Below are 26,764 nucleotides of genomic sequence, written 5' to 3'. Positions count from 1 at the left end.
GGGTGGGGGCGAACTTTCGCAATAACAACGTCGCATCGATTGGGTTTGACAAGGGACAATCGATTCCGCTCCAGAGTCTATTTGCCGTGCGGTGCGTGCCCAGCTGCGACTGGAAGCAGCAGCAGGAGCAGGAGGGGGCGAGAGAGCGGAGGGAGACGAGGAAGCGCAGAGAGTGGGTTGCGAGTTCAACGTTTCGGGAAAATCGGCTCCGTTACAGCTCGGACAGAAGCTGTGTCAGCATTTCGCCATATTCTTATTGCTCTTCATGTTGCTATTCATGTTGCTATTCATTTGCTCTTCTTATTGATATTCATATTTCTATTAATATTGCACTTTGTATTGATATTCATATTGATCTTCATATTGCTCTTCGTATCGCCCTTTCGTATTGCTCCCCTTCCAAGTGCTCTCTCTGCTCCAGCAATCAAACCTTTCCGTCAAAACTCCTCAGCCTTCCTCTGTGGCACAACGGTGGCTATGAGATGTTAACTACCTCGCCTGGTAAGCAGGGTTTCGATCCCGACCCTGAAGGTGCCTGCTGCATATTTGGAGCTCGCGTGTCTCTCTCTCATAATCATCATCACGGTGGCTAGGAGATGTTAACTCCCTCGCCTGGTATGAAGGAGGTCGTGGGTTCGATTCCGACCATGACGCCTGCTGTATATTTGGAGTTTGAATGTCTCTCTCCCCCCGCGGTCGCGTGGATTCTTCTCCAGGTCGTCCAGTTTTTCTCTTCACGTTTACAATGAACATGAGCTGCCGAGGCAGGATATAATCATTTCTCCTGCCTCACCAACTCTCTCGCTATGTTTATTCACCTGATGACGATTGCTTGTGTTGCGATCGAAACGTCGTGATAATTTTGTTATTTTTCTATCTACGTAGCTTTACCGACAGACCCAGAGAATATGCATTCCTGCAGTCACGAAAGCTGTAAGTCAAGATCAGAATGTTTATTTAGACTACAGGAGGAGGAATCCGATGACCTGTGAAGCTCTTTTTCACAGATGTCAAGTATGGGGCACGGGGGGGGGTCAGGGAATTTCAATAACAAACGATACAAAAAAAATCGACAGGAGTGCAAAATAAAGAAAGTGGTAAGGCACTAAATGTAAATAAAACAAATAGTTAGTTATTTATTGGGCAAGGCAGAAACATCAACAATATAGTCCCAGACCATGCCAAGATAACACAATAGAATGGAAGATTAACATTGAACTATCGGATATCCGTAGAGAGTCGGCCGTCTGCTTGAGTAACAATTGGCTTTGAATGAGCGTTAAACTGGAGGTCTTGTAAACGGTAAATCAACGGACCAGCTGGGAAAACAGGTCCATTGATTTCATCTGTGAGTTAAAGAGTTAATATGAATTCATGGCCGGCGATGGGTCCTCCATCGAGGGCGAGTCGGATGGTAGCTTGCCAGACTCTATTCTTAACCACATCGCTGGCCATCGAACAAAGACGGTGGTCACCGCATCGAGCGGCGCTTTCAGATGCGCTTCTGCGGCCGTCTGGAATGTTCTTCCCCTTCTGATATGAGGAAGCCACTGGGAGCCATGGAATTTTAAATCATCCAGATTGAAAACGCATTTTTTTAAAGCTGATTTTTGCGTTCAGTTTGTTGTCCTCCCCCACACCGATACGATTAGCACGGTTGGCTACGTACGGCGCGAAAGAAGTTCAACATACATACATTGGACCTTTTTACCAGTATCAAAATAATGAAAGTATAATAATAATAGGCTTTACCCTTTCTGGCAGTAAAACAGAAATTGTGTCAAGATGTTCAAGCACCAAATAGACACAAATGCAAGGCATCAAGTCTGCATTAACGACACAAAGTACTTGTGGCAAAACATGCAAACATGCTTTTATTTCCCAAAATACAGGGTTTTTTTGGGGTTAGATCGCGTAAATATATCAATGTGTCGTTAAACCTGCCACCACGCGAAAGCCGACGTGTTAAACTGATGCTTTTATTTCCAGATTGGGTAAGACCTATTCTTATTTTTTCAGAATGTTTGATACTGGCAAAAAGGTCTCATCGATATAACTGTTGAACCCGAACTATTAATACTTTGATACTTGCATTGTATCTGTAGTGTTCGCCTTTTGACGTCATGTGGTCTAACACTGGTGAGACAAGGCCTTAAAGAAGGCTGTCTCTGGTGTAGGCCAATCAGTTTAAAGGACAATGGATACAATTATTATCAGAGCACGTTTGTTTGCATGTTTTGCCACAAGTGTGTGTGTGTGGTTAATGCAGACGTGATGCCTTGCAAAAAGTATCTTCAGTAATCCCTCGGTTAACGTTATTTATCCGTTCCACGGAAACTACTGTTCACCGAAATAACTTTTAATCGAATATAGGGATTACATGAGCCTGCAAGGGAGCTGTTTTTCCACTGCCAAAACAGAAAACGTAAAATGTTCAACAAAGCCAGTCGACGTCGAAACGGCTCCCAAATGGGCGTCGCTGATTGGCTGAGGGCATGGCTCAGCCCCCATCTTTAGAGCGCTCGGATTAGCCGAAATTGGCGCCCCCGCGTGCACTACAACGTAAACACGGTACCGTTACGTCAAAATGTTAACGCGAGTCGAAACCACGGGGGGGGTCCTCGACGGGAGACGAAACGTTAACCGCAAAACACCGTGAACCGACGTCACTGCTGTCTATTGTTTGAACATCTTAACACAACTCCCGTTCTGTTGCCAGCAAAGGGCTAAAGCCTATCATTTTGTTCTCTTCTTCCCATCATGCTCCCAACCAACTTTGCCATCCTGGGGCATCGAGTCCCCTCCCCTGGCCCAGGGCCTTGTGGCATTGCACCTGACCTGAGCGTCTCTGGTGAACAATGGCACGAGAGGGAGAGGAGAGGGTGAGGTGGGAAATTTCATATCTCGCGGAAAAGGTCGCAATGAATCTTTTGTTTAGCAGTGCCGCCTGACGGCTTGTCATATCTATCACGGCGTGCGTGCTGCTAAATAAACAACAACAACAACGAGCTGTGATGGATGCGGTTTAAGGGGAAAACAAAAAAACACTCGGAGCTCTTATAGCCGGGAGGGGGGGGGAGGCCTGGACCAGCTGAGAGGGAAAAAAAGAGAGGTCCCCATTGATTTCATCTGTGAGTTAAAAAGAATAGAGAATAAATGTTGTTCCATACACATGTGCGGAAATGAAAAAAAGGGGATAGGAAAATACGAGTTTAACAATTTTATTGCCTCGGTCGAAATCTCAGTGTCGAGGAGCAGCAGCAGCAGCTATTTAACACCAACCTGGCTCTGTTGATGAGCTCCTGAACGTTGAGACTCGTCTAGCACCTTCGATTAGCACGGTTGGCTACGTACGGTGAGAAAGAGGTTCAACATACATGCGTAGTGTTTATTTATATAACTGCTGCTGGGGTAATATTGATCTGGAAAGCCCTCAGGTAGATGGAATAAAAACAATATATATTGGCTTTTGCGACCAATATTATCCATAAGAGGTTTGGGGGGATTTTATGGGATTTGGGGATTTCTCCACAACTCTGGCTGTCGCCTCATGAGGCTGGTTGCTGTAATTACTGGCGAAACGCCGTACTCGAATTTTGAATGCTGTAGTGGGTTTACTTTCCAACAGGCCGGTGTGCTGTGCTTGTAACGGATTGGCTGTGTCGGATGGTAGCGGGTTTAACGGCACATTTGTATTTACACAATCTAACACCCCCCACCCCCCATTATGAATATATTTTATATGGAGAGATGAGTGGAAGTCTCGTGCATTCATGTATTAGTTTATTTATTTAATTGTAGTCGATGCTCCAGCAGCAATGCACAATGCATTTACACAGCGATATGTACAAAGACGAAGATCCCTCGTATAGTCTGTAACAGACTGTTGGGGAAAGTGCTGTTAGCGAGCACCTTTGAAGGCCAGCACGGCACACGAGGGGGTGGGTGGCCAACACCACGCCCGGCCGCCTTTGTCTTCCTCGTGGCGATGTTTACACATTGTACCGGGTACTCATTCGAGGCTGAGTCGACCTCGTGTAGGCCCAGGACCGGTTCAGATAATCGTTACCGGCGTTGTCCCTGAACCCGAATCGAACCCGGATCGCCAGGTTCGTAGCGCAGCGTGCTAACTGCTCCAGCAGTAACGCGCAATGATGTTTTGCACAGCGATATGTACAACACACACCACGCGCAGACTCTCACGATGTGTCATGCACAGCTGAGCAAGAGGGTTTGTCATTAACTTAAAAGGCAGTGCCCTTGTAGCCAACGCAATGATGCTTATTTTGTTTTGCTTCGGGCCACGTGCTTGGTTGTTTCGTGAGCCTTCCATCGCCCAACAAATATTGTTTTTAAGCTGCTCATTGTGGATGTAGTGGCAACTCGTGTCTGTAACGAGTCACATCAGCCCATTGCATACACCGTATTTAATCACTGATTCCATTGTGTAACAATTTTTTTGTTCCTAATTGCTTATGCCTCAAAAGTACAAAAAATGGCTATTATTCCCCACAAACTTTGCTTTTGTGACTTGGAGTAACTTCGAGAACATTTTAGAACTTTCCAGCAATATAAATAGTAGTATAAACACAGGGACCTTAAGCCTACCAGTTCAGTTTAGTTCCAGCTGCCTAAGTGGATACACATCTGCATTTTTCTGAGATGGCATCAAGAGGCTGCAAGCATCCGGCAGACACATTTTGCTTTGTCTGTGGCCAATTTATGACGACAAGTGCGAAAAAGTACTCTGTCGAAGCATCTGCTAAGATGTGTGAGGCCTACAAGGAATATATTTTAGCATGCCTGTCGGGGATTAAGACAAACCCTGGGCACCTAATTTCACCTGCGAGCAATGCAAAACAACTCTGGAAGGTAAGATGGACAATTGTTGCTCGGAATTTTATGTAATAAAATTTGTAAACAAGTTTTTTGATAAAAGCCGGTGTCTTCGTCGAACCACAGATAAAGAAGATCCTGGAGTCCAATGAATTCCCCAAGAAGCTCACTAGTATAGAGAAAGCGGCTTGGAACAGCTTTATCCCAGTGGTTCGTGGCTTCCTAGGCAATCACAAGGTCGAAAACGATGTGGAGCTGGTTGAGGCTGGTGAAAAACTATGGCACAATGGGCTGTAGGATATCCCTCAAAGTGCATATCCTTGATGCTCATCTTGATAGATTCAATGAGAACATGGGAGCGTACTCGGAGGAGCAAGGCGAGCGCTTCCACCAGGATATACTGGACTTTAAACGCCGCTACCAAGGACAGTATAACGAGAACATGATGGAAGACTACATTTGGGGGATGATTCGTGAAAGTGATTTACAGCAGAATCGTAAATCTCGAAAAACTATTCACTTCTAAATCTTTTGTAGTACTTTTTTTTATTACATAATATAAATACATGTTAATTTTGATTCATATGTTTTCTGATTTTATGTGAACGAAAAGATACATTCTTCTGTTTTCTCATTGAAAATAGGTACATTTCTAAATATCAATGTCCTGGTCACAAAAGCAAAGTTTGTGGGGAATAAAAGCCATTTTCTATACTTTTTAGGCATAAGCAATTACGAAATAACACTTACTACCCAGGAACAAAAATTGTGTTACATAGTGTTCTCACACGCGCGTGTGTGTGCGTACATGTAAGTTGGCACAGTAGGGGACACAGGTGGTGCATCGGCGAGTCATCTCAGTCAGTCGACCCGAGGCACCTGCGTCTGCCCCGTGACCTCCTGCCAGCAGGCGTTTAACACTTCACGTGGCCTTAACATGCACATAGCCTGGCACAAGCGCCATGAAGACGTCACCACCACTTAGTGGCGAATGGATGTTGTTGTGCATGTATTTCATTTGGGAGCAGTGGCGCTGTGCTCAGAGCTTTGCACTATGAACCCAGCGACCCAAGTTCGATTCCTGCTCACGACCAATAAACAGTGGCAGTTAATGTTTAAACCGGTCCTGTTATGCCTGGAGTTGACTCAGCATCAAATGAGTGCCTGGTGAGATGTGCAAACGTGACCACGTGGTGTTGGCCACAAACCCCCTCCTGTGCCCGTGCCGCCCTTCATAGGTGCTCGCGAACAGCACTTACCCCAACAGTCTGTTAAAGGCTACACAGGGGATCTTCGCCTTTGACAGTTAACACAGGGATATCCGTAGTGTGTAGTTATTATAGTGTAGAGTATGTACGTTGAACTTCCTTCGCACCGTACGTAGCCAACCATGCTAATCGGAGGTGCAGGGGAAGGAAAATAAACTAAACACAACAACAACCATTTGTAACGAAATTCGTTTTCAATTTAGTATAGTGGTGTAGTGTATAATGTAGTGTGTAGTAGTGTAGTGTATAGTAGTGTCTGTACATTTGTCGTGACATCGCGAGATGTCACTGTTCTGTGCAGGCCCTGGAGAGGCACGGCGTGCGATGTAACGACATAGAAGACACCGCTATGATGTGGGTGTAGTTCCGGCCTTAGAGGGGCTCGGTGAGCGCTGATTGATAGCGCTGGATGGCACCACGCTTGGCGTGCAGTGCCGGCCGCTACAGGATAGGGTGTGGGAGTGCCGGCCATAGAAATGGGGTTACTGAAAGCCGTGGCACTCTGGTTTACCCGAGAGGACACGTGACCAGTTAAGCCTAGAAAGGGGCCACAAGTGGGGGCTAGGGGTGGTCACGTGGTCGGGGTCCAGATCCTGCTCGAGGATTCTGGAAGGTGGTCGTGGCCAAGGGTGGAGCCGGCCACGCCGCAGAGGATATAAGCCGGGTCCCCCAGAGGGACCGGCGTTGTTGTTCATCTTGAAGAAACCTTCGTCTACGTCCTACGTTCTACTGAGTCTCCAACACGTGGACCTGGACCCGAGCTGTGGTCCGGTCCGTAGTAGCCAGTTACATTGTAATTAGTGTAGTTAGCCTGGTGGTCACCACCACAGGTTGTTATTCTGTTAAGGGGCAGTTACCCTGTGTGTTGGTGTTAAATAAATGTGTTGCCTCCAAGAGTACGTCTGTGACTCAGTTGAACTCACTACACATTTAACTTCTTTAGCATCGCACGTAACCAACCGTGCTAATCGGAGGTGCCGGGGAAGGACAATAAACTAAAGACAACAGCAACGAGCATTTCTAACGAAATTCGTTTTAGATTTAGTATAGTGGTGTAGTGTATAGTAGTGTATAGTAGTGCATGTACTTTGAACTTCTTTCACACCGTACGTAGCCAACCGTGGTAATCGGAGGTGCGGGTGAAGGACTACAAACTAAACACAAAAGGCATATCGAAAGAAGAAAGACAGAAAGAAGAAACGACGACTTTAAGAAGCAATCAAAACCGATGGCACAAATTCGGCATCTTCACCGCCACCCCCCCTCCCACTCGCACACATTCCGCACGAGGCCCAAAGGCCAACAACGCCAAGCAGCCAGCAGCAAACAGCACTAATAATTATGATATATATATTTTTATATATAGCGTCGTTCACGTAAAACTGAATCTCACAACACTGCAAAAGACAACAGCGATGAATAAATAAAATAATAAAAGAAAAGTAGCTCCTCGCAAGATAACGTCGGACACCCCAAACCAATGTCAACTCGGTCGAAGGCCGAAGTAAACAACGACAGCAAAAGTTTTTTTTTTAAAGTGGGACTTAAACAGTGGAAGGGACTTCATTTGGCGAACGTGGAGTGGGAGTAGGAGTGTCCGTTCCCACTCCGTGGGAGCTGCCGATTGTCACGCACCTCTTGAATTGAGACAGGGTCCCTATGAGGACTGGGGGAAAGAGACGATGGCAGAAGGAACTCCAAAGTTGTTTGGTGCGAGGGGGGGGGAAGATGCGGAAAGAGAAGTGGTTTCACCTGTAGCACGGTGGGTGAGTGGGTGAGTGAGTGGGGGAGTGAGTCGGTGAGTGGGTGGTTGTGTGCATGAGCGGGTGAGTGGGAGGTTGTGTGCGTGAGCGGGTGAGTGGATGGTTGAGTGAGTAGGTGAGTGCGTGAGTAGTTGGTTGAGTGAGTGAGTGGGTGGATAAGTGAGTGCGTGAGTGAGTGGGTGAGTGGATGGTTGCTTGAGTGGGTGACTGAGAGAATGGGTGGTTGGTTGGTTGATTTAGTGGTGAGTGAGTGGGTGGTTGAGTCGGTGGTTGGTTTAGCGGGTGGTTGGTTGATTGATTGAGTGGGTGAGTGAGTAGGTGAGTGAATGGATCTCGAGAGAGGAAGCCACTCTATGTGCACATAGCTTCTAATTATTTAATTATTTAGTCGTAATAATACTAATTACCACTGTCGGAGAGGGGGGGGGTTGCTTTGTGGTTGAGTGGGCGTGGTTATGTAAAAGTGGGTGGGGCTAACGGAGGGAGGAGCCTTCTGCAAATTAACATAATTGGCGGTCCACCGGTGGTGCGTGGTGACAGGAAAAAATATCAACATTTTCGCGATAATAATTTATTTTCCCGCCATTCGCAACCCCAGTCATAAAATCGTGTGGGGTGGATGGTTGGTTGATGGTGGTGGTGCGAGTCAAAATCTGTTCTTGTAATGCGGAACGTTGATACGAGCGGCTGTACAGCAGCACCCAGCCCTGATGGCGATGGGCTGGCTTCGTGTTCCAGAGGCAAGATTTGACTCATCGTGCCCTCGACTTGGTCGGACAGTTCCTCGAGTCAACAAACCCAAATCCAGGGTCAAAGTTGACCTTTTTGTTTAGCAAGCCAGCGTAGACTGAATGAACCTTCGAATCGCGTCATACTTGGTGACAGGGTCAACTAAGACGGATGAAGAAAATTTGCTGATTATATATTTTTAAAATTTTAGACGGTTTTATGAGGACCGGTGTGTTATGCTGCACCGGTTTAACCACCAATACGTCCAAATGTTGTATCTTTAATCGTATTCGGCATGAAGCCAAATCCATTTAGTTGCTTTGTTAACACTCGGGGAGTTAAATCGATGGTGCGTCGTTTTTACGTTTCAGTTATATTTTCACACCGAGCCTGGCATTTAATCCATTGCCTCTACTTGTTTAATTTAGTCGCATCGATTTCCGGTTATCGCGCTATATTTCCTGGACATTCAAAATGTTACCGTGAAGTTCAAATTGTCTTCTCACTTGCATTCGAATTTGTAACGAGTAGTTTAGCTCCACGAGATGTAAGACCCAATGAACAAAAAATGTTCTGGCACCATTAGCTACGACTTGATGTGACCCAGGTGGCAATGTACCATGGGTCTCTTGCGTCTCAACAGGCCCGATATTTTATCTCGTGGTTAAATCAAATAAAAAGAATGAAGGATTCTACTCCTACAAACTGCTCAGCGGCTTTACGGTAAATGTTGTTCTTCGACAGCAATGGTGCCGGGTTTAACCGCTCGACTTCCTTAAAACTCACTCGAAGTTTGATCGAGTCGCGGAAGCCATTTGTCCATTGAAATCGGACAGCACAGGCTTGTGATTAAGTGCAGGTGCATTGGCACATAAGCCCTGGCAGTCTGGTGACATTACTGGAAATTTAACTTGGGCTGCGATAGAGAGTCTGAGAGAATGCTATTTGAAGCCATTAATCACATCAAGGCAGCTGTCCAGGCTACCTTGGAACAATTCTCGCCAATGCTTATTGCATTCTTAATAGGTTTAGAGCGCCATATATCTGTGTTCTGATTTATGAGAATGAAAAAAAATAAAAAACTATTCCGTGCATATTTTTCAAATCAAAACAACCAAATATATTTTTGCAACAAAAAACCACAGCAACAGTAAATCATTGGTGCCTGTGACCAATCACACGGCATGCGCCCGACCTCGTGAGATCTCGGAAGCTAAGCAGAGGCTTAGTCACCGTAAATAAAACCGGTCCTGTAGGCTGCAGTGTCAATAGCCGGCAGTGCAGCAATATCCATTGTTCTACTGTACCACGGCTCCAACATCTATGCTCCCTGCCTTCACGAATCCGCACCGACCGGGCGTGACATATGCACATAATCAGGAACAGTAACAGGAATAATGGAACTGTATATTTGTATTATTATTCGCTAATATCACACGAGACATCAAGAGACAACGACTCAGATGGCTCGGACACGTGCTCAGAATGGACCAGGGGGACCGTATACCAAATATTGACCCTAAGATGGACACCACTGGGCAAAAGGAAAACCTGGGAGACCCAAGACCCGGGCCGGGTTAAGGTTCTTGTATGCCCTAGGCACAGTGCCTACTGTGGTCTATTGGATAATACGGACCTGGTGGGTGGGTGAGTGAGTGAGTGGGTGGGTGGCTGGGTGAGTGAGTAGGCCCTAGGCACAGTGCCTAATGTGGCCTATTGGATAATACGGCCCTGCGCAATACCACCTGAAGGATGAGCTGGTAGCAGCGATCAACCTCTTGGGGCAAGGCTCAACATGTTGCCGAGGACAGGGAAGAATTGGAGAGAACTTATTGCGGCCTTATGCTCCACAGGGGATGAAGAGGATTCACTGACTAACTAATACGTGCATAACACATTATATAATATCCCTGTGCCATGCCATCATACACTGTCGATCAGCCTGCATGCTTAACCCGTCTGGCATTGTGGTCACACACGCAGAATGCCAATTATTTGTTTTTGTATTTCAAACGCTGAATTTTTAATTAAAAGATAACGATCCTCTCCAGCGATTTTTTTTCGGCACTGTTCCAACCTCGAAATCATTTCCCGTTCAAACTTCGCTTTTGCGGCGGAAGCTGCCGCGGTCACAATAAGAGAGTCACGGATATAAATGTGTGTGTATTGGTGGTCAACAGCGCGCCGGACTTGCGAAGGGCAGAGGTCGCCATTCCGATTCAATCGCGGAGTGTTGAACACGATGGGGCGAGTTTCCTAAATCCGCATCGGCAAGGCAGCGGTAAAACAAGCAACAAAATGGTTAACCAAAGTTAGGTCGATCGGCGGCAGGCCGCGTGCGGTGGGGCAAAGTGGAGGTACTCCGAGCGGAAGATTAGGCTGACATACCCGAAAGATGGCCTCCATTAAAAATCAAACCATTTCAACAATTTTTTTTATGTGAACAGGTAAGGCCCACTGGGCTAAATAGCTCTTTTTCAGAAGCGACCTGGCCACAAATGACAGCTCAACGAGCTGGCTTATAGCGTGGAAATTTATAGTCGCCAAATATCCTAAACGCACATTGCTTCTACAATTGTAGAGAAAAACAGGAGGAGCTGGAGAAAAATATACACGACTACGGGGAGAGAGACATGCAGACTCCAAATATACAGCAGGGAACATCAGGATCTGGATCGAACCCACGACCTCCTCCAAACCAGGCAATAAACTAAACACAAAAAGCAGCCTATGGGCAGTATTGGGTCTCTGGGCAGTGATGGGTCTGTGGGCAGTGTTGAGTCTATGGGCAGTGTTGAGTCTATGAGCAGTGTTGTGTGTATGTTGAACTTCGTTCGCACCGTATGTAGCCAGCCGTACTAATTGGAGGTGTGGGGGAAGGACAACAAACTAAACACAACAAGCAGTTTTAAAGACATGAATTTTCAATCTAGATTTCAAAATGCATAGCTCCAGTGGCTTCATATTATCGGGAGGAAGAGCGTTCCAGACGGCCGCAGAAGCACATCTGAAAGCGTGCGATGCGGTGACCACCGTCTTTATTTGATGGTTCGACAAAAGCTGCTGAGAGGATAACCGGAGTTTGTGTGATGATGGTGTACGTTTCTTGACGAGATCGATTGGATGGACACCGGACGGAGACACGTACAACGCACACCACCGTGTCCCTGGCTCTCCAAAGCAGGGTTGCTATCTTTCCCACAATCGAGCAAACCCAGATATATCTCCCAGCAGAGCCATCCCTAGGGGTAACGGCGAATCGGGGGGGCACTCGCCCCGGACCCCGCACTTTGGGCGGGGTGGGGGGGGGGGGTCCGCGCTTCGATCCAGATTGAACCCACAACCTCCTGCATATCAGGCGAGGGAGTTAATATCTCGCCACTGCAGCGCCCTCATCAGGTCGCATCGTAGGTAGGCCACCCTGAAAATGTCAAGCCAGTGCAGGTGTGCCTGTGAAGGCATTCGCATTTCTTAAGCACTGCATTGCATGGAGCGACAGTCCAGGGCAGATTCCGCACCGCTTTCCACAGCCAATGAAAAGATAATGCCATAATAGAGATTTTAGGTCAGACCGCGTGAATATAAATGCGTCGTTAAACCCGCCACCGCTCGACGCAGCCAATCAGTAAGGTTGTGCCGCGTAGACAAAATGTGGCAATTCGTTACCAGTACAGCACACACCGTTTGTGTGCTGGAGAGTAAACCCACAACATTTAGAATTCGAGTACGACGTTTCGTCAGTAATTACAACCAGCATTACCAGGCGACAGCCAGATTTGTGGAGAAATCCTCCTCCTGTTTTGGTCGTAAATAGAGAGGTAAATGTGATGTCATCACTTGTGAGCCAATCAGGTGCGAAAGGGGGGCGGGGTTAATTATGCGATATCAATTAAAATGGATAACCATTACGGGTTGGGTTATTCACAGGGTAATGAACATACATTGTGTGCTCATACATGATGCTTTTTTCGCTTCGGTACGTAGCCAACCGTGCTCATCGGGTTGGCCCCACGCAATCGTGGAGCTCAGCAGCAGAACCTCCCACTCCTCGACTCAGTGAGCAGCAGTGAACAGGCCGTTGGCACACAGAGGCGACGCCTCACCAGCAGCGAGGCCGTCGCCTCGTCCGCACTCGGGAAACCGGTCAATTCTCTCTCTCTCGTCCCCCCCTCTCTCCCCTCTGTCCTCCGTACGACTCTCCAAGTTACACTCACCCACTCATCAGCCATACCTCCTAACCTGCCTCCTGCCCCCACCCCCATCACGTGCCAACCCCCACTCTCCTTCTGGATATCTGTGGAAAAAGCTTCAAAGCTCATTGGATTCCTCCAGTACAAAATACAAATTCTGATGATTCTGATTTCCGCTCGACGTCGCCAACGGGTCCCAGCGCTGCCCCCCCCCCCCCACCGTGGTCCCGGTGGCTCCCGTGTGGCTGTCTCCCATCCGGTGTTCCGTTGTCGAGGCTGGACTCGGCAGCGGCTCGACCCCAGCCGTGGTTCTGTTTGTGGGCCACCGCGGCAGAGACGCAAGCCCCACAGTGTGGCCGCCTATTTGGAAAATTGCCGTTTCTGTCCCGCACCCCCCCCACCCCCCTCCTCCTCCCGCCCCACACCCTCACTTAAAAATAAATGGAGAGAATAAATGTTTACTGAAGGGACGCCATCTGATCAGCTGATTATGATGGAATATAACATGAACCTTAATCGGATCTAATCCTAATCCCAACGCCGCAGCCTTTATTAATCAACGGATGGGATCACATTTAATATACGTATCTTTTTTGCAGAAAGATAAACAACAAACAGATCTAATTCTTGGACCAAACCGATAAAGGTAAACTAACATGGAAATCAAAGTGTCGTTCATAAGCGGAGGAAACTACAAAAAAAACAAAGTAACCGCACATTTCATTTGATACGAAACGACGAGAGCCCTGCGGTCCGGTGGCACGCCGAGTGACTTGCAGGCCGAGTGACTTGCACGCCGAGTGACTTGCAGGCCGAGTGACTTGCACGCCGAGTGACTTGCAGGCCGAGTGACTTGCAGGCCGAGTGACTTGCACGCCGAGTGACTTGCAGGCCGAGTGACTTGCACGCCGAGTGACTTGCAGGCCGAGTGACCTGCAGGCCGAGTGACTTGCAGGCCGAGTGACTTGCACGCCGAGTGACTTGCAGGCCGAGTGACTTGCAGGCTGCGGGCCCTGCTGTGCCACACCATGGCAACGGAGAAAGATCCTCTGCTGAGCGCCCAATGTCAGAGGCCCTGTCATTATGGGGCCGCCTTTATGGGCGCCGCGGTGGCTCGGAGATGTTAACTATCTCGTCTGGTATACAGGAGGTTGTGGGTTCGATCCCGACCCTGACGATGCCTGCTGCTTTATATTTGGAGTCTGCGTGCCTCTCTCTCTCTCATCATCATCATCGTCACGGTGGTTAGGAGATGTTAACTACCTCGCCTGTTATACAGGAGGTCGTGGGTTCGATTCCCACCCTGACACCTGCTGTATATTTGGATTAAATAATAGCATACGACGTTTCGATTGCAACACAAGCAATCATCATCAGGTATAATGAAATAGCGACATAAAATCTAACCAGAAAACTATAGACAGACATATAATCCACGCGATAAGCCACTTCGTTGAACGGTCATGTGTGGCCAGGTCGCTTATGAAAAAGAGCTACATAGCTCAATGGACCTTACCTGGTAAAACAAAACAAAATTTGTTTTAGTTTAGTTTTGAACGCTCCCCAGTTTAACACGTAGGCTTTCGCGACCAATATTATTCGTAGTTGTTTGGTTAGATAGCGTAAATAGAAATGTTTCGTTAACCCACCACCCAACAGCCAATTTAGTAAGGTTTGTCACGTAAAAAAACTGGTTGTCTGATTAAACTGGTTGTAATTCTGGCATATCGCCTGATGAAGCAATATATACGTTGAACTTTTTTCGCACCATACGTAGCTAACCGTGCTAATCGGAGCTGCGGGGGAAGGACAACAAATTGAACACAACCAGCAGTTCTAAAGAAATGAGTTTTCAATCTAGATGTAGCTCCACTGGCTTCCTAATATCGGAAGGAAGAGCGTTCCAGACGGCCGCAGAAGCGCATCTGAAAGCGCCGCACGGATGCGATGACCACCATCTCTATTCAACGGCTGAGCCAAAAGCTGCCGCTGCGAGGATGACGACCGGAGTTCGCGTGTTTGATGTTTTTTTACGGCGAGGCACCGCGGTTCATTCGTGGCGAGCGCTTTGCGTGCGATGAGTGGCGACCCGAATATCGGCGGCGGCTGCCTCCGCACACGCGCACCGAGCGCAAGGCGTCGTCTGCCGAGCACCTCAAAGCGCACGCGGCCGTTACTTTTGCACGTTAACCGCAAAGCTCTGCGAGCGGTTAGATTTTTTTTTTGGTGTTCATCTATCCGAGTGCGTAATGAGGTTAAAGAATGTCAGCGAAGACCGGGTTCACACACTCGAGCAAACGCTAATGTTGTGCAGTTAACTTAAGATCCGACCGATGGAACACAACAATGGGTACAGGCCCCGGTTACTTGGTTTTTATGTATTGTCGAAATTGTATGTATGTATGTATGTTGAACTTCTTTCGCGCCGTACATAGCCAACCGCACGAATCGGAGGTGCAGTGTTGAGTCTATGGGTAGTGTTAGTCTATGGGCAGTGTTGAGTCTATGGGTAGTCTTCTTCTTGGTTCTTTCGGTAAAGTCACGTAGAAGGGAAATAATAAAAGAATAAAAATAAAACATAATAAAATAATTCTAACGACGTTTCGGCCACAACGCAAGCAGCCGTCCTCAGGTGAAGAACAGGTCTGTCGGAAAGACAGCGTCTTCAGACGCTTATTTTCTTATGTTATATTTGTATTATTTTATTATTTCCCTTCTATGTGACTTTACCGAAAGAACCAAGAAGATGAATCCCTGCAGTCACGAAAGCTTTAAATCGAAAAATTATATGGGTAGTGTTAGTCTATGGGCAGTGTTAGTCTATGGGCAGTGTTAGTCTATGGGCAGTGTTAGTCTATGGGCAGTGTTAGTCTATGGGCAGTGTTGAGTCTATGGGCAGTGTTAGTCTATGGGCAGTGTTAGTCTATGGGCAGTGTTGAGTCTATGGGTAGTGTTAGTCTATGGGCAGTGTTAGTCTATGGGCAGTGTTAGTCTATGGGCAGTGTTAGTCTATAGGCAGTGTAAGTCTATGCCATTTTACTTTAACGTCACATGGACGTCGCCCGTTCGTCGCGTTGATGACCCAGGTCTCCGGTTCATTTTCGCCTGCGCACCACCGCCAACGTAGCGCACGTAAGTTGTTGTTTTTATTGTTGTTGTTATCGTCGTCGTCGCTGTTGCTGTTTACTTAGAACTGACGCTTCGCCTACTTCTGCAAGCCATCGGTTCGAGCCGCGCTCACGACCGTCCGTGGCGAGAGTAAACACTGAAATGTAAAAATCATTTCGTATTCGAAGAGGAAATGATAAAATCTCTCCCCCGTGCTGGCAAAGCCAGACATCGGTAACCTATGGCCTGCGGGCCGTTATTATTATTGTTGTTATTGATGCTCCCACGCTTATTTACAAAGGAGAGCCTCGTCGCGAGTCTCATGACTAATTTTCAGGAGGGTCCTGCCACGTTGTGTGGGTCGAGGGCGATGTTGCTGCTGCTGCTGTTGCGCGATCCCAATCGAGTGATTTGGAGGCACATTTTCGGCATTGGCCAATACCGGTGACATCGTCTTTGCTCTATTTAGCTACAGAAGGAAAACAGAAAAGCCGGAGGAAACCCATGCATTTACAAAGGGAGAGCATACAAACTCCAAAGACAAAGATCCCCCGTATAGCCTTAACAGACTGTTCAGGCAAGTGCTGTTAACGAGTAAGCACTCTATGAAGGCCGGCACGGCACACGAGGGGGTGGGTGGCCAACAACCACGTCCGGCCGCCTTTGTCTCCCCAGTGGCGATATTAACGCATCACACCAGGCACTCATTTGAAGCCTGAGTCGACCTAGGGGAGGGCCCAGGACCGGTTCAGATAATCGTCACTGGTGTTGGCTGTGAGCGGGAATCGAACTCGGGTGGCCGGGTTCATAGCGCAGCGCGCTAACCGCTACACTACCGCTCCCCACACACACTCTCAAACACACTCTCACACTCTCACACGCACACTCTCACACACACTCACACACACTCTCACACAATCTCATTCTTCGACACAGAGGCCACTCGGAGAGGCCGTTGTGTTGTGGTCACCACGGGGCCCTCCGACAGTGACGGATTATCCTAGGAGCAGAAGTAGCTACATATGCTACGGGCTCCGCATTTTTAAGGGCTCCGCGCTAAATGCATTCAAGCTATCAACTCCGGTTCAGTGATTTTGCACTGGCTCTATTACTATAGTACTATACCGCCTTCAACGTTTTTGAACGACTGGGTGTTTAAGGTTAGCGATTTGTCGTATTATCTGGCTGTATAGCAGATGAAAAAATACAATTACTTTACCATGCAAATAAAAAATGTATGTGTTTTAATATTTACGTTTTTTAAAATTTAAGGACCCTTTATAACATATACTACAGGCCCCGCACTAGCTTAATCCGACGCGTTCCGTTCTGCCGTCGCCGGCCCCCCGAACGGATCGCTTTGATGTCGCTCTTATTCAGTGCTGATTATGGCGCCACGGGATTTGCCTCACAGACGAGCTGAGTCACTGGCTACACGGGATTTTTCCGCGCGACAAATGAACGTCGGCATGAACTCAACTCACCATTTGGGGCGCCACGTTGGCGAGATGTTAACTACTTCGCCTGGTATACAGGAGGTCGTGGGTTCTATCCCGTGTTTATAGTTTGCATGATGTCCCCTTGGTCGTGTGGATTTTTCTCCTGGCATTTAGATCAACATGTATTCAGAGTATTTGGTTGCTATACATTCCCACGTGATGATGATAAGCCACTTCGTCGAGCTATCGTTTATGATAGCTTGGTGTGGTGCTGGCCACCCAGCAGCTCAGTGAGCCTTATTTGGTAAGTTAAAAAATAGTTTCGTTTGAATGTTAGTCTCCCCATTGCTGATGCCCAGACCACAGCGGATGCTCGTGTTCTGCCCCCAATCCGAGGGGCTAAATCGTCAGCAGACGACAGTGCAGAAAAGTCCATCGTACTGTACCATGGTCGCCACCTTCAGCAACACCGCAATGACCAACTTGGTCAAGTATGGTCAAGTAAGCGGCCATCCATTTAGTACGTACGCAAAAATCTGTCAAAACTTGACCCCTCCCCCCTCCCTGTACGCACGCATACTGTTTACACCCCCCCCCACCTGCGTACGTACGTACGCTTGACGCACCCCCCCCCCCCCCCGAATCCTATAGAACGGCCGATATTTAATCTACACAGAAATGATCAAGGATTAAGAATATTAACGTGTTTGAGCAAACAGATAGTCCACCACCGGACTATATGCTGTAACTCATTTGAAGGCCAATGTAGACGAATTATTATCGAGGCTTCACCCCCCCCCCCCCACCAGTTTCCTATGCGTACGTACATTGTCAGTAGACCCCCCATACGCAAGCGTTCGCATTTGGGTTAACCGCCCCCCTCCCTCCATGCGTACGTACTAAATGGATGGCCCCTAACCCCGGCGTAGCGAGGCCCTCGTAAAAAAAAGATTGACCCAATTTCAAAGCAGTATATTTCACGATGGCAACATGTTACAATTACACAAAAAGTTACAAACGGAGTTATCAAGTTTTACTAACCATTTTATAAATGCTCTATCTGCCCTCCACCTGCTGTACGGACAACATCGAGACGATAGTTGAATTCGTCCCAAACGCCTCTCAAAGTGTCTTCTTCCACTGAAGTCACCACTGCCGTGATTCTGTTTTTGAGGTCATCCAGATTAGTCGCTAATGGTGGCACAAAAACACGGTCTTTGACGTATCCCCACAAGAAAAAGTCGCAGGGTGTGATGTCTGGGGATCTTGGGGGCCAAGAGTGTAGCGCCAAGTCTTGGGGTCTCTGTGCGACCTATCCAACGTTGAGGCAGTGTGTCTTGCGAATGACTGAGGCTAGGGGCTATTTGTGCGCTGGGAGAGGCATCTAGCGGTAATAATTTGAAACTATATGCCCTGCCCTCTCTATCCCCCGCCCTCTCTATGCCCCGCCCCTTCAAGTGGTAAGAATTTCATTCATGGGCGGTTCGTGTTTACAGAGATATAGCGATTTCAAATCGCGTCCATTTCATTCAAACACCCGGTATAACAAGTAAACTATCTTTTTTATTTGACGAGGTGTAAGGCCGACTGAGCTATATAGCTCTTTATCAGAAGCGACCTGGCCACAAATGATAGCTCAACGAAGCGGCTTACCATCACGTGGACATTTACAGACGCCAAATAATCTAAACGTGCGATGTTGATTATAAATGTGGGGGAGCCGGAAAAAATCCGCGCGACACACGGGAAGATAGACATGCAATCACCAAATATATAGGCGTCCGTGTCACAAAAGAACCCACTACTTATGGTATACCAGGCAAGGTTACATACATCTTTATATACAAAAATAAACTATGTTTTATTTTACCAGGTAAGACCCCCTGAGCTATGTAGCACTTTTATTATAAGTGACCTGTCCACAAACGATAGTCCAATGAAGTGGCTTATCATGTGGAAATTTATAGCAGCCAAATTCTCCAAACGATTCTAAATTAGGAGGAAAAAACTGGAGGACCCAGAGAAAAATCCACGCGACCACGGGGAGAGAGAGAGAGACACCGCAAACTCCAAATATACAACAGGCGTCAGGGTCGGGATCGTACCCACGACCTCCGCTATACTCGGCGAGGCAGTTAACATCTCCTAGCCACTGTGGCGCCCCGGAAAGGGTTTGTGCACGCGTGCGCATTCACGGCTGTAGCGGTGACAGAGAACGTCCAGCTGAGGTCAGGACGGCGCACGACCGTCGAGCACACCGCACTGCCGCCACACCCCCCACGGCCCATCAAACCGCGAAAGTTCACCGAGTCGCGGGGCTCGTGGCAAAAAATTGTCCCACCCATGCTCGCTCTTAGGGGCCGTCCATAAATGACATCACGCACCAAAGGGGAGGGTGGAGTCAGACATTTGTAACGATGTGTTACGATGGGGGGGGGGGGGGGGTTGAGAAATGTGACGTCACATCAAAATGCGCAACTTTAAATAAATATATACAACACGTTCTACTTAATTAAATAGACTTTTTAATAAATGTTTTCTCCTACAACATCAGAGTGCAGCGCCACATTAAATACGCACTACAATGACAATAGTTTAAAACGATTTGAAGCATGTCTTATTTTGGGGGGGGGGGGGCAGAGCTTTGTGACGTCATATTTAAGGGGGGATCTGACTTTTTTTGACGCCGTGTGACGATAGGGGTAAAACATCGTCAAAAATCGCGTGACGTAATTTAGGGACGGCCCGTTTTGTGCGAGCTCGCACCGAGACGACTGAGCGATTGGGACCCGCGTTGTCAGCGTGCTGCAACGACGGAGGGCGTTATGGGGGATCGGCTCTCGGGTTTGGCGGTGGCGCGCGGCTCGGTCATCCGGCGCTTTGCATCGCAAGGGTTTGACAGATCCGCGGGGGATGAGTGCAGAGCTGCCCCCGCAAAACCCGCCGCTCGGGCTGCAGCGTGGACGCGGCCACGAGGTGGCAGCGTAGCAAGTGGGTTTGTTCGTCAAGCCACAATGTGTGTGGGCGTCTCAACTGTTGTTAGAATGTATTTGACCAAGTAAGGGGCCGTCCGTAAATGATGGGGCGATTTTTGACCCCCCTCCCCCCATCGTCAAGCTCTGCCCCCCCCCCAAATAAAACATGCTTCAAATAGCTTTAAACTATTGTCATTGTAGAGCAGCCAATTCCACTGACAAATATCTGAACCGGTCCTGGGACTCCCCTAGGTCGACTCAGCCTCAAATGAGTACCTGTTGCGGTGTGTAAGCATCGCCACTGGGGAGACAAAAGGCGGCTGGGGCGTGGTGCCGGCCCGAGTGTGCCGTGCCCAGCCTTCATAGGTGGTCGCTAAAAGCACTTGCTCCTACAGCCTGTTAAGGCTATACGGGGGATCTTTGTCCTTGCTGTCCCAAACAGTTATCCACTCCACCTCCCTAGCCTCTATCCGTGCTGTAAAGAAGGGCCATTGCCCGAAACGTCAGCCGTTATTTTGGTTTAACACGTAGGTTTTCGCGACCAATATAATCCATAATAGAGGTTGTTTTGGGTTAGATCACGTAAATATATAAAATCTGTCTGTCGCCTGATGAAGCTGTTGCATTTACTGGCGAAACGTCGTACTCAGATTGTAAATGTTGTGGCTCGGCTCTCCAACACACCGGTGTGCTGTACTAGTGACGAATTGGCCACGTTCTGTTTACGTGACAACGCATTACTAGTTGGCTGTGTCGGGTGTAGGCGGGTTTCAACGACACATTTATATATTTATGCGATCTAACCCAAAAAACCCTCTATTATGAGCCGTTATCTTTTTTCAACTTGTTATTTTTAAGGCCACGGTGTTATAAACGAACGTGCCGAGTCTTTTTTTTACATTTTAGAATGTGTCGCAGAGCTGTGCTTGCTTTATATTCTACTCCTGCGCATGGCATTAAGTTCAGGAGCCAGGTACCAATGTTGGAGGTCTTTTGGTAGCCACGACGAGAGGGCTTCAGCAGAGAGAGAGAGAGTTCGGGACGTTTTGCTGTTCCTCTTCCTCCGTTAAAGAATCACAGACGACAGTGGTTCACCATATGGACCGTAAAGTGAGTGCCATACCCTTTGTTATGCAATGTCAAACAAACCACTCCTCATATACAGTAAACTACAACGCCACTTTTTTTGTATTTAACCAGGCAAGGCTCACTGAGATATTTGAGGTCTTTTTCAGAAGCGACCTGGCTATCTAGCTCAACGAAGTGGGTTGTCGTCATGTGTACATTAATAGCAGCCAAATACTTTAAACGGACATTGATTCTAAATGTGGAGGGACAAACCGGAAGGCCCAGAGAAAAATCTAGGCGACCACGAGGAGATAACAAGCAAACTCCAAATATATAGCAGGCTTTAGGGTCGGGATCGAACCCACGACCTCCTGTATACCAGGCGAGGTAGTTAACATCTCCGAGCCACCGCAACGCTCATCGATTATAAATTCGCACTCATAGTCACAAACACAAACATTCCCCCGTGTAGGCTTTAACAGGCTGTTGGGGGCAAGTGCTGTGAGCGAGCACTTATGAAGGCCACCACCACACCGGGCTCCCTTTGTCTCCTCAGTGCTGATGTTTACACACCGCAGTACGTAACCTTTTAAGGCTGAGTCGACCTGGGGGGAGGGAGCTGCAGGACCGGTGCAAATATTTTGGCAAGTTGAACTCGGCTCACTGGGTTCGGAGCGCAAGTGCGCTCACCACTGCGCCACCGCTCCCCACACAATCGCACCCCCCGACACCATACAGCTAAACACAGGGGTCGACAACCTTCTGAGGAAGAATATTTATTTATTTGTCGTTGACCAAAATAGATCGAGAGCCACTTGTACACAGACACAGCAGCTGGTATACAGCAGATGACAAAAACAACAACACATTCTGACTTCAACAAAAAACAGGTGATGGAATAAATTGCGTCGATTTAGCTGCCCCCCCCCCCCCCCCGCTTAGTTATTCTTTAACAATAACAGCTTGCGACTGTTATACATGTTGTCGTCACCAAGATATTCCGATGTGACCCCATTCATCTGCCATATTTAATACATTATCTCTATGTTCAATTGTGTTTAAAGATTAGTTGTGTTTTTTTAAACGGATGCCCGCATGGAGGCAGTCATAGAGCCACAAGGGGGCAGCCAAAGAGCCACAAGGGGGCAGCCAAAGAGCCGCAAGGGGGCAGCCAAAGAGTCACAAGGGGGGCCGCCAAAGAGCCACAAGGGAGGGAGGTCAGAGAGCCGGCATGCGGCTCCGGAGCCGCATGTTGCCGACCTCTGAGCTAAACCCATGGCCCAGGCCCCTGTTGGCCCTCCACTGGAGTGACGCAGCGCAATCCCCTTCACTCCATCACCGAGCGCAGCTGGAGCAGCGTCACCTCCAGCATCCCGATTGGCCCGAGGCTCCGGTTTGTTTGCCGCGTTAATAAAACTTCGCTGACTTACTTCACTGACGATGGCCTTGCCACGAACGTATACATCTCTAGCTCAAGAAATATATAAATTGTTTTTGTTACATTGGAAACATGCGTGGATGAAATACGGTGCTTTTTCTGGAATATTTTGCTGTTTTTTCCTGTATTTTTTTTATTTGCGCGTAGTCACTTTAAGATGTTCTTGTTCATGTTTTAGTTTTTTTTTGCGGTTGCACCCGATTAACGAGCCGAATGGCTCGCAGGGCTATACCAAATAAATGAAACTGAAAACTGAAACTGGATATGAATGAACAACCAAAACTATGGAGCATGTGGTAACGCCACTGTGGTTTGCACTCCTTCAACGGAGAAGGAACAGCGAAACGACGCGAACGTTCTGTCTCTCTGACTGAAGCCCTCTCGCCGTGGCTGCCAGCAAAAGAAAATAATAATACTATACCGGGCACCACCGGTGTACTGCCCGAGACGTTCAAATATTCCACCGCAGAACTCTCCTGAAAACGAGTCTCATGAGACTGGGTAAGGCATTCTTGAACGAGGGCGTGATTGTGTCCTGCTTGCTATTCCTCACACGGGCACGCGTTCATCCTGACAAAACTTAATTCTGGGCCGTTTGTTGCTGGACCGCTCGGCGTCTTTTGGAACCTTTTTGGTGGCCTGTACTTGGTCTCACCTAACGGGAGTTTTCCAAACATCCCAGAGCAACAGAGCTGCGCTGGGTTACAGAGAGCCCGGAGACTCGGTGGGGAAAAATAAAAACACGCGAATGATAAACTTTACACAATTTTTTTTATTTTACCAGGCAAAGCCCAACTGAGCTACTTAGCTCTTTTCAGAAGCGATCTGGCCACTAATGATAGCTCAACAAAATGGCTCCTCATCATCGCCTGGACATTTCTATCAGCCAAATACTCTAAACGCGTAATGTTGATTTTAAATGTGTAGGGGAAAAACCGGAGGACCCGGAGAAAATCCACGCGACCACGGGGAGATAACATGCAAACCTCAAATATACAGGCGTCAGGTTCGGGATCGAACCCACAACGTCCTCCATACCAGGCGAGGTAGTTAACATCTCGCCACCGTGGCGCAGACAAGGTAGGGGTGAGAGATATTAATTGGATTTTTATCATATGAAGTATCTCCACAGTGCCAAAATAAAACTGCTTCAATATTGTTTTAATTTGAGCAGCTTACCAAACTCCACGACCTTCTGTATACAAGGCGAGGTAGTTAACATTTCGCCACCGCGGCATCCCCAGATTGTGTTTACATCTTGGTGTCGAATAGAGCGCTGGTTTTAAAACAACAGCGACGGAGTCCCCCCCCCATCCCTCTGCTGCCTCTTACGGCGTGGTCGCCAGAGAGAGAGAGATACAATTCAACTCGACCCGGTCAGGGTGGAAGCCGATCCGGTCTAACCCGAGGCCGCTCCTTCTCCGCGTGCGTTGCGGAAAAAAAAACTTATTCACGACGACGAGACGAGAGCAGATGTCGTTCGTGCGGTGGCACGGCCCCGCGGCATCCGCGACTTCATGCGAAAAGACTTCCCGATGGTTCGAATCTCAGCGGCCGCCCTAGTTAGCGCCGCTCGAACATCGGCTGTAACGTGCCACGCGCCGCATGCTTCACGGGGCACGATTGGCTGGCGTGACGGTGCGAAATAAGTTCAACATGCTCTACGTACATAAAAACAAAGAGAAGGAAAAGATCCCCCGTATAGCCTAGACAGGCTGTTGGGAGAGGTGCTGTTAGCGAGTAGCGCTGTTAGCGAGTAGCACCGATGAAGGCCGGCACGGCACACGAGGGGGTGGGTGGCCAACACCACGCCCGGCCGCCTTTGTCTCCCCAGTGGCGATGTTTACACACACCTCACCAGCTACTCATTTGAAGCTGAATCGACCGAGGGCGAGGGCCATGACATGTTGAGATAATCGTCGACTGGTGTAGGTCGTGAGCGGGTATCGAACTCAGGTCATAGCCGGCTTCGTAGCGCGGCGTAGCACTAACCGCTACACCACCACTACCCACCCATACGTACATACACACACGTTCACTCGCTGTCGACGTTAAAGATCTCGCGAGGTGATTTGCGAAGAAGAGTGGGCCATCGCGTGCCCGCGCCAGAGTCCAAATGTTTCCCCGATTTCGAAAACCGAACACCGTGAATTACTCAACTGTGGATTGGCCCCCGACTGGCAGACTGATGCCGCCCCTATTGGGACATCTGTGAGAGGGGGGGAGAGCGTTGCAGCTCATCGGATTCCTCCTCTAGAAAAAAAATCAGATTCTGATTGCGTCGTACACAAATGAGACTCACCCTCTACTCCTGGACTCTTTTGAAGTCCTCGCCTGGCGTAACAAAATAAATCACCTGACGAACAGATCGGGTGACAGCCACGATGATTTTGATCACCCTCATTTAAATACGAACAAAAGCGACGACATGAGTATGTGCTCATTATATGTTGTTACGAAATACGACGGCGCAATGACTACATTGTCACTCGGATCTCGGGCACACACTGTGGGCCAATGCGCGCTTGCAGTCACCGTGCGAACGCATCACATTGCAGCCACCACCCCGACTCCACGTCTCCTCCTGCCTGTGTGACAACTCGGCAGGCTCCTCCTGAAGAGGAGCCGCGAGACTCGGCGAGGCAGGGCGTGGGGTGATGCGAGCAGGGGAGTGGATGGGTGGATGGGAAGTCACGGGTAGAGGGATTGGGTAGTGGATGGGTGGATGGGTGCTCACGGGGAGAGGGATTGGGTAGTGGATGTGTGGATGGAAAGTCCCGAGGAGAGGGATTGGGTAGTGGATGGGTGGATGGGCGCTCACGGGGAGAGGGATTGGGTAGTGGATGGGTGGATGGGGACTCACGGGGAGAGGGATTGGATAGTGGATGGGCGCTCACGGGGAGAGGGATTGGGTCGTGGATGGCTACTCACGGGTAGATGGATTGGTCCGTGTCGGTAGATCCGGCCGCAGACTCGGCCGCGAGAGGGAGGGTCCCATTCTCGATGCGCCGCACCCATCCGTCTCCACTTGGAATCCAATTTGCCTCCATCGCCTCCGCCAGCTGCGAGCTCTCTGCGTCTCTCTCTCACCTTGCTCTCTCTCTCTGTGCAGCGTTCTCTCTCTCCCCTCCCTCTCTCGGTCGTTCTCTCTAATACACCATCATCTCCCCCCCACCACCACACTCCTCCTCCCCTTTCTCTCGCTCACCTTTTTCGTTCTCTCCCGCAGCCTTTCGTATCACTCCCCAATCTATCGCTCTCTTCTTCCCCTTCTCGCCGATTCCTCACCCCCCCCCCCACCACGGCCGTGTCCTCCCGGTGTCTCTGCGCGGGTCGCTCTCTCTCTGTGTGTGTGTCTGTCTGTACGGCGCCGCTCACTCTCAATGCCACCACTGTTTGCTTCCCCTTCACACAAAGCCTCTTCCCTCCCACCCCCTCCGAGATTTCCCTATCTCTCTCTCGGTTCTTTCCCTCCCCTCTCCTCCCTCGCTCTCCTATTTTTTACGATCCGAGAAAACAAGAAGATGATCGGTGTAGTCGGCACTATGCTCCGTTCATCATTTCGTTTTTTTATACTTTGCTTTATGTAACCCCCCCCCCCGTTTTTAATTGAAAGATTTCACAATATATTTCACGCTCTGCACTCCTTACCCCTTCCCTCTCTCTCTACCCTCTCTCTCCATACTCCATGACTATATTCCCTCTCTCTCCTTGCTTTCCCTTCTCTCCGCTACTTTTCACTGGGCTCTCCCCCCCCTCTCAATCTCTCCTTCGGCACTCCGCGTCGGTCAATTGCCACCAGTTTGCTGCACACACGGCAGTCACCCCCCCACCCTCTCTCTGTGTGTGTGCGCGCGCGTGTGTCTGTTGTGTGTTAACACAACACAGAATCCCACAGGCGGTGGTGCCGGGAGCACTCGACGCGCTCCGGATAGAGGTGGCCTTTTGCC

At 48.7% G+C, this 26,764-nt stretch overlaps 1 protein-coding gene across 1 annotated transcript in view; it reads right to left on the bottom strand.

The window, feature by feature from the left end:
• LOC144950930 (short transient receptor potential channel 7-like) overlaps positions 1-25,928 on the bottom strand; it is a 91,194-nt gene extending 65,266 nt beyond the window's left edge. Inside the window, exon 1 of the mRNA XM_078881110.1 lies at positions 25,746-25,928. Within this exon, the coding sequence (XP_078737236.1) occupies positions 25,746-25,864 (119 nt within the window). The 5' untranslated portion in view covers positions 25,865-25,928. The remainder of the gene's footprint in view (positions 1-25,745) is intronic.
• Between the last annotated feature and the right edge of the window lie 836 nt (positions 25,929-26,764).

This window comes from Lampetra fluviatilis, chromosome 60 (genome assembly GCF_964198595.1).
Source record: "Lampetra fluviatilis chromosome 60, kcLamFluv1.1, whole genome shotgun sequence".
NCBI classification, from domain to species: domain Eukaryota; kingdom Metazoa; phylum Chordata; class Hyperoartia; order Petromyzontiformes; family Petromyzontidae; genus Lampetra; species Lampetra fluviatilis.
The sequence above is the reverse complement of the archived record's forward strand: the minus strand, read 5'-3'. Positions and strand labels throughout refer to the sequence as shown.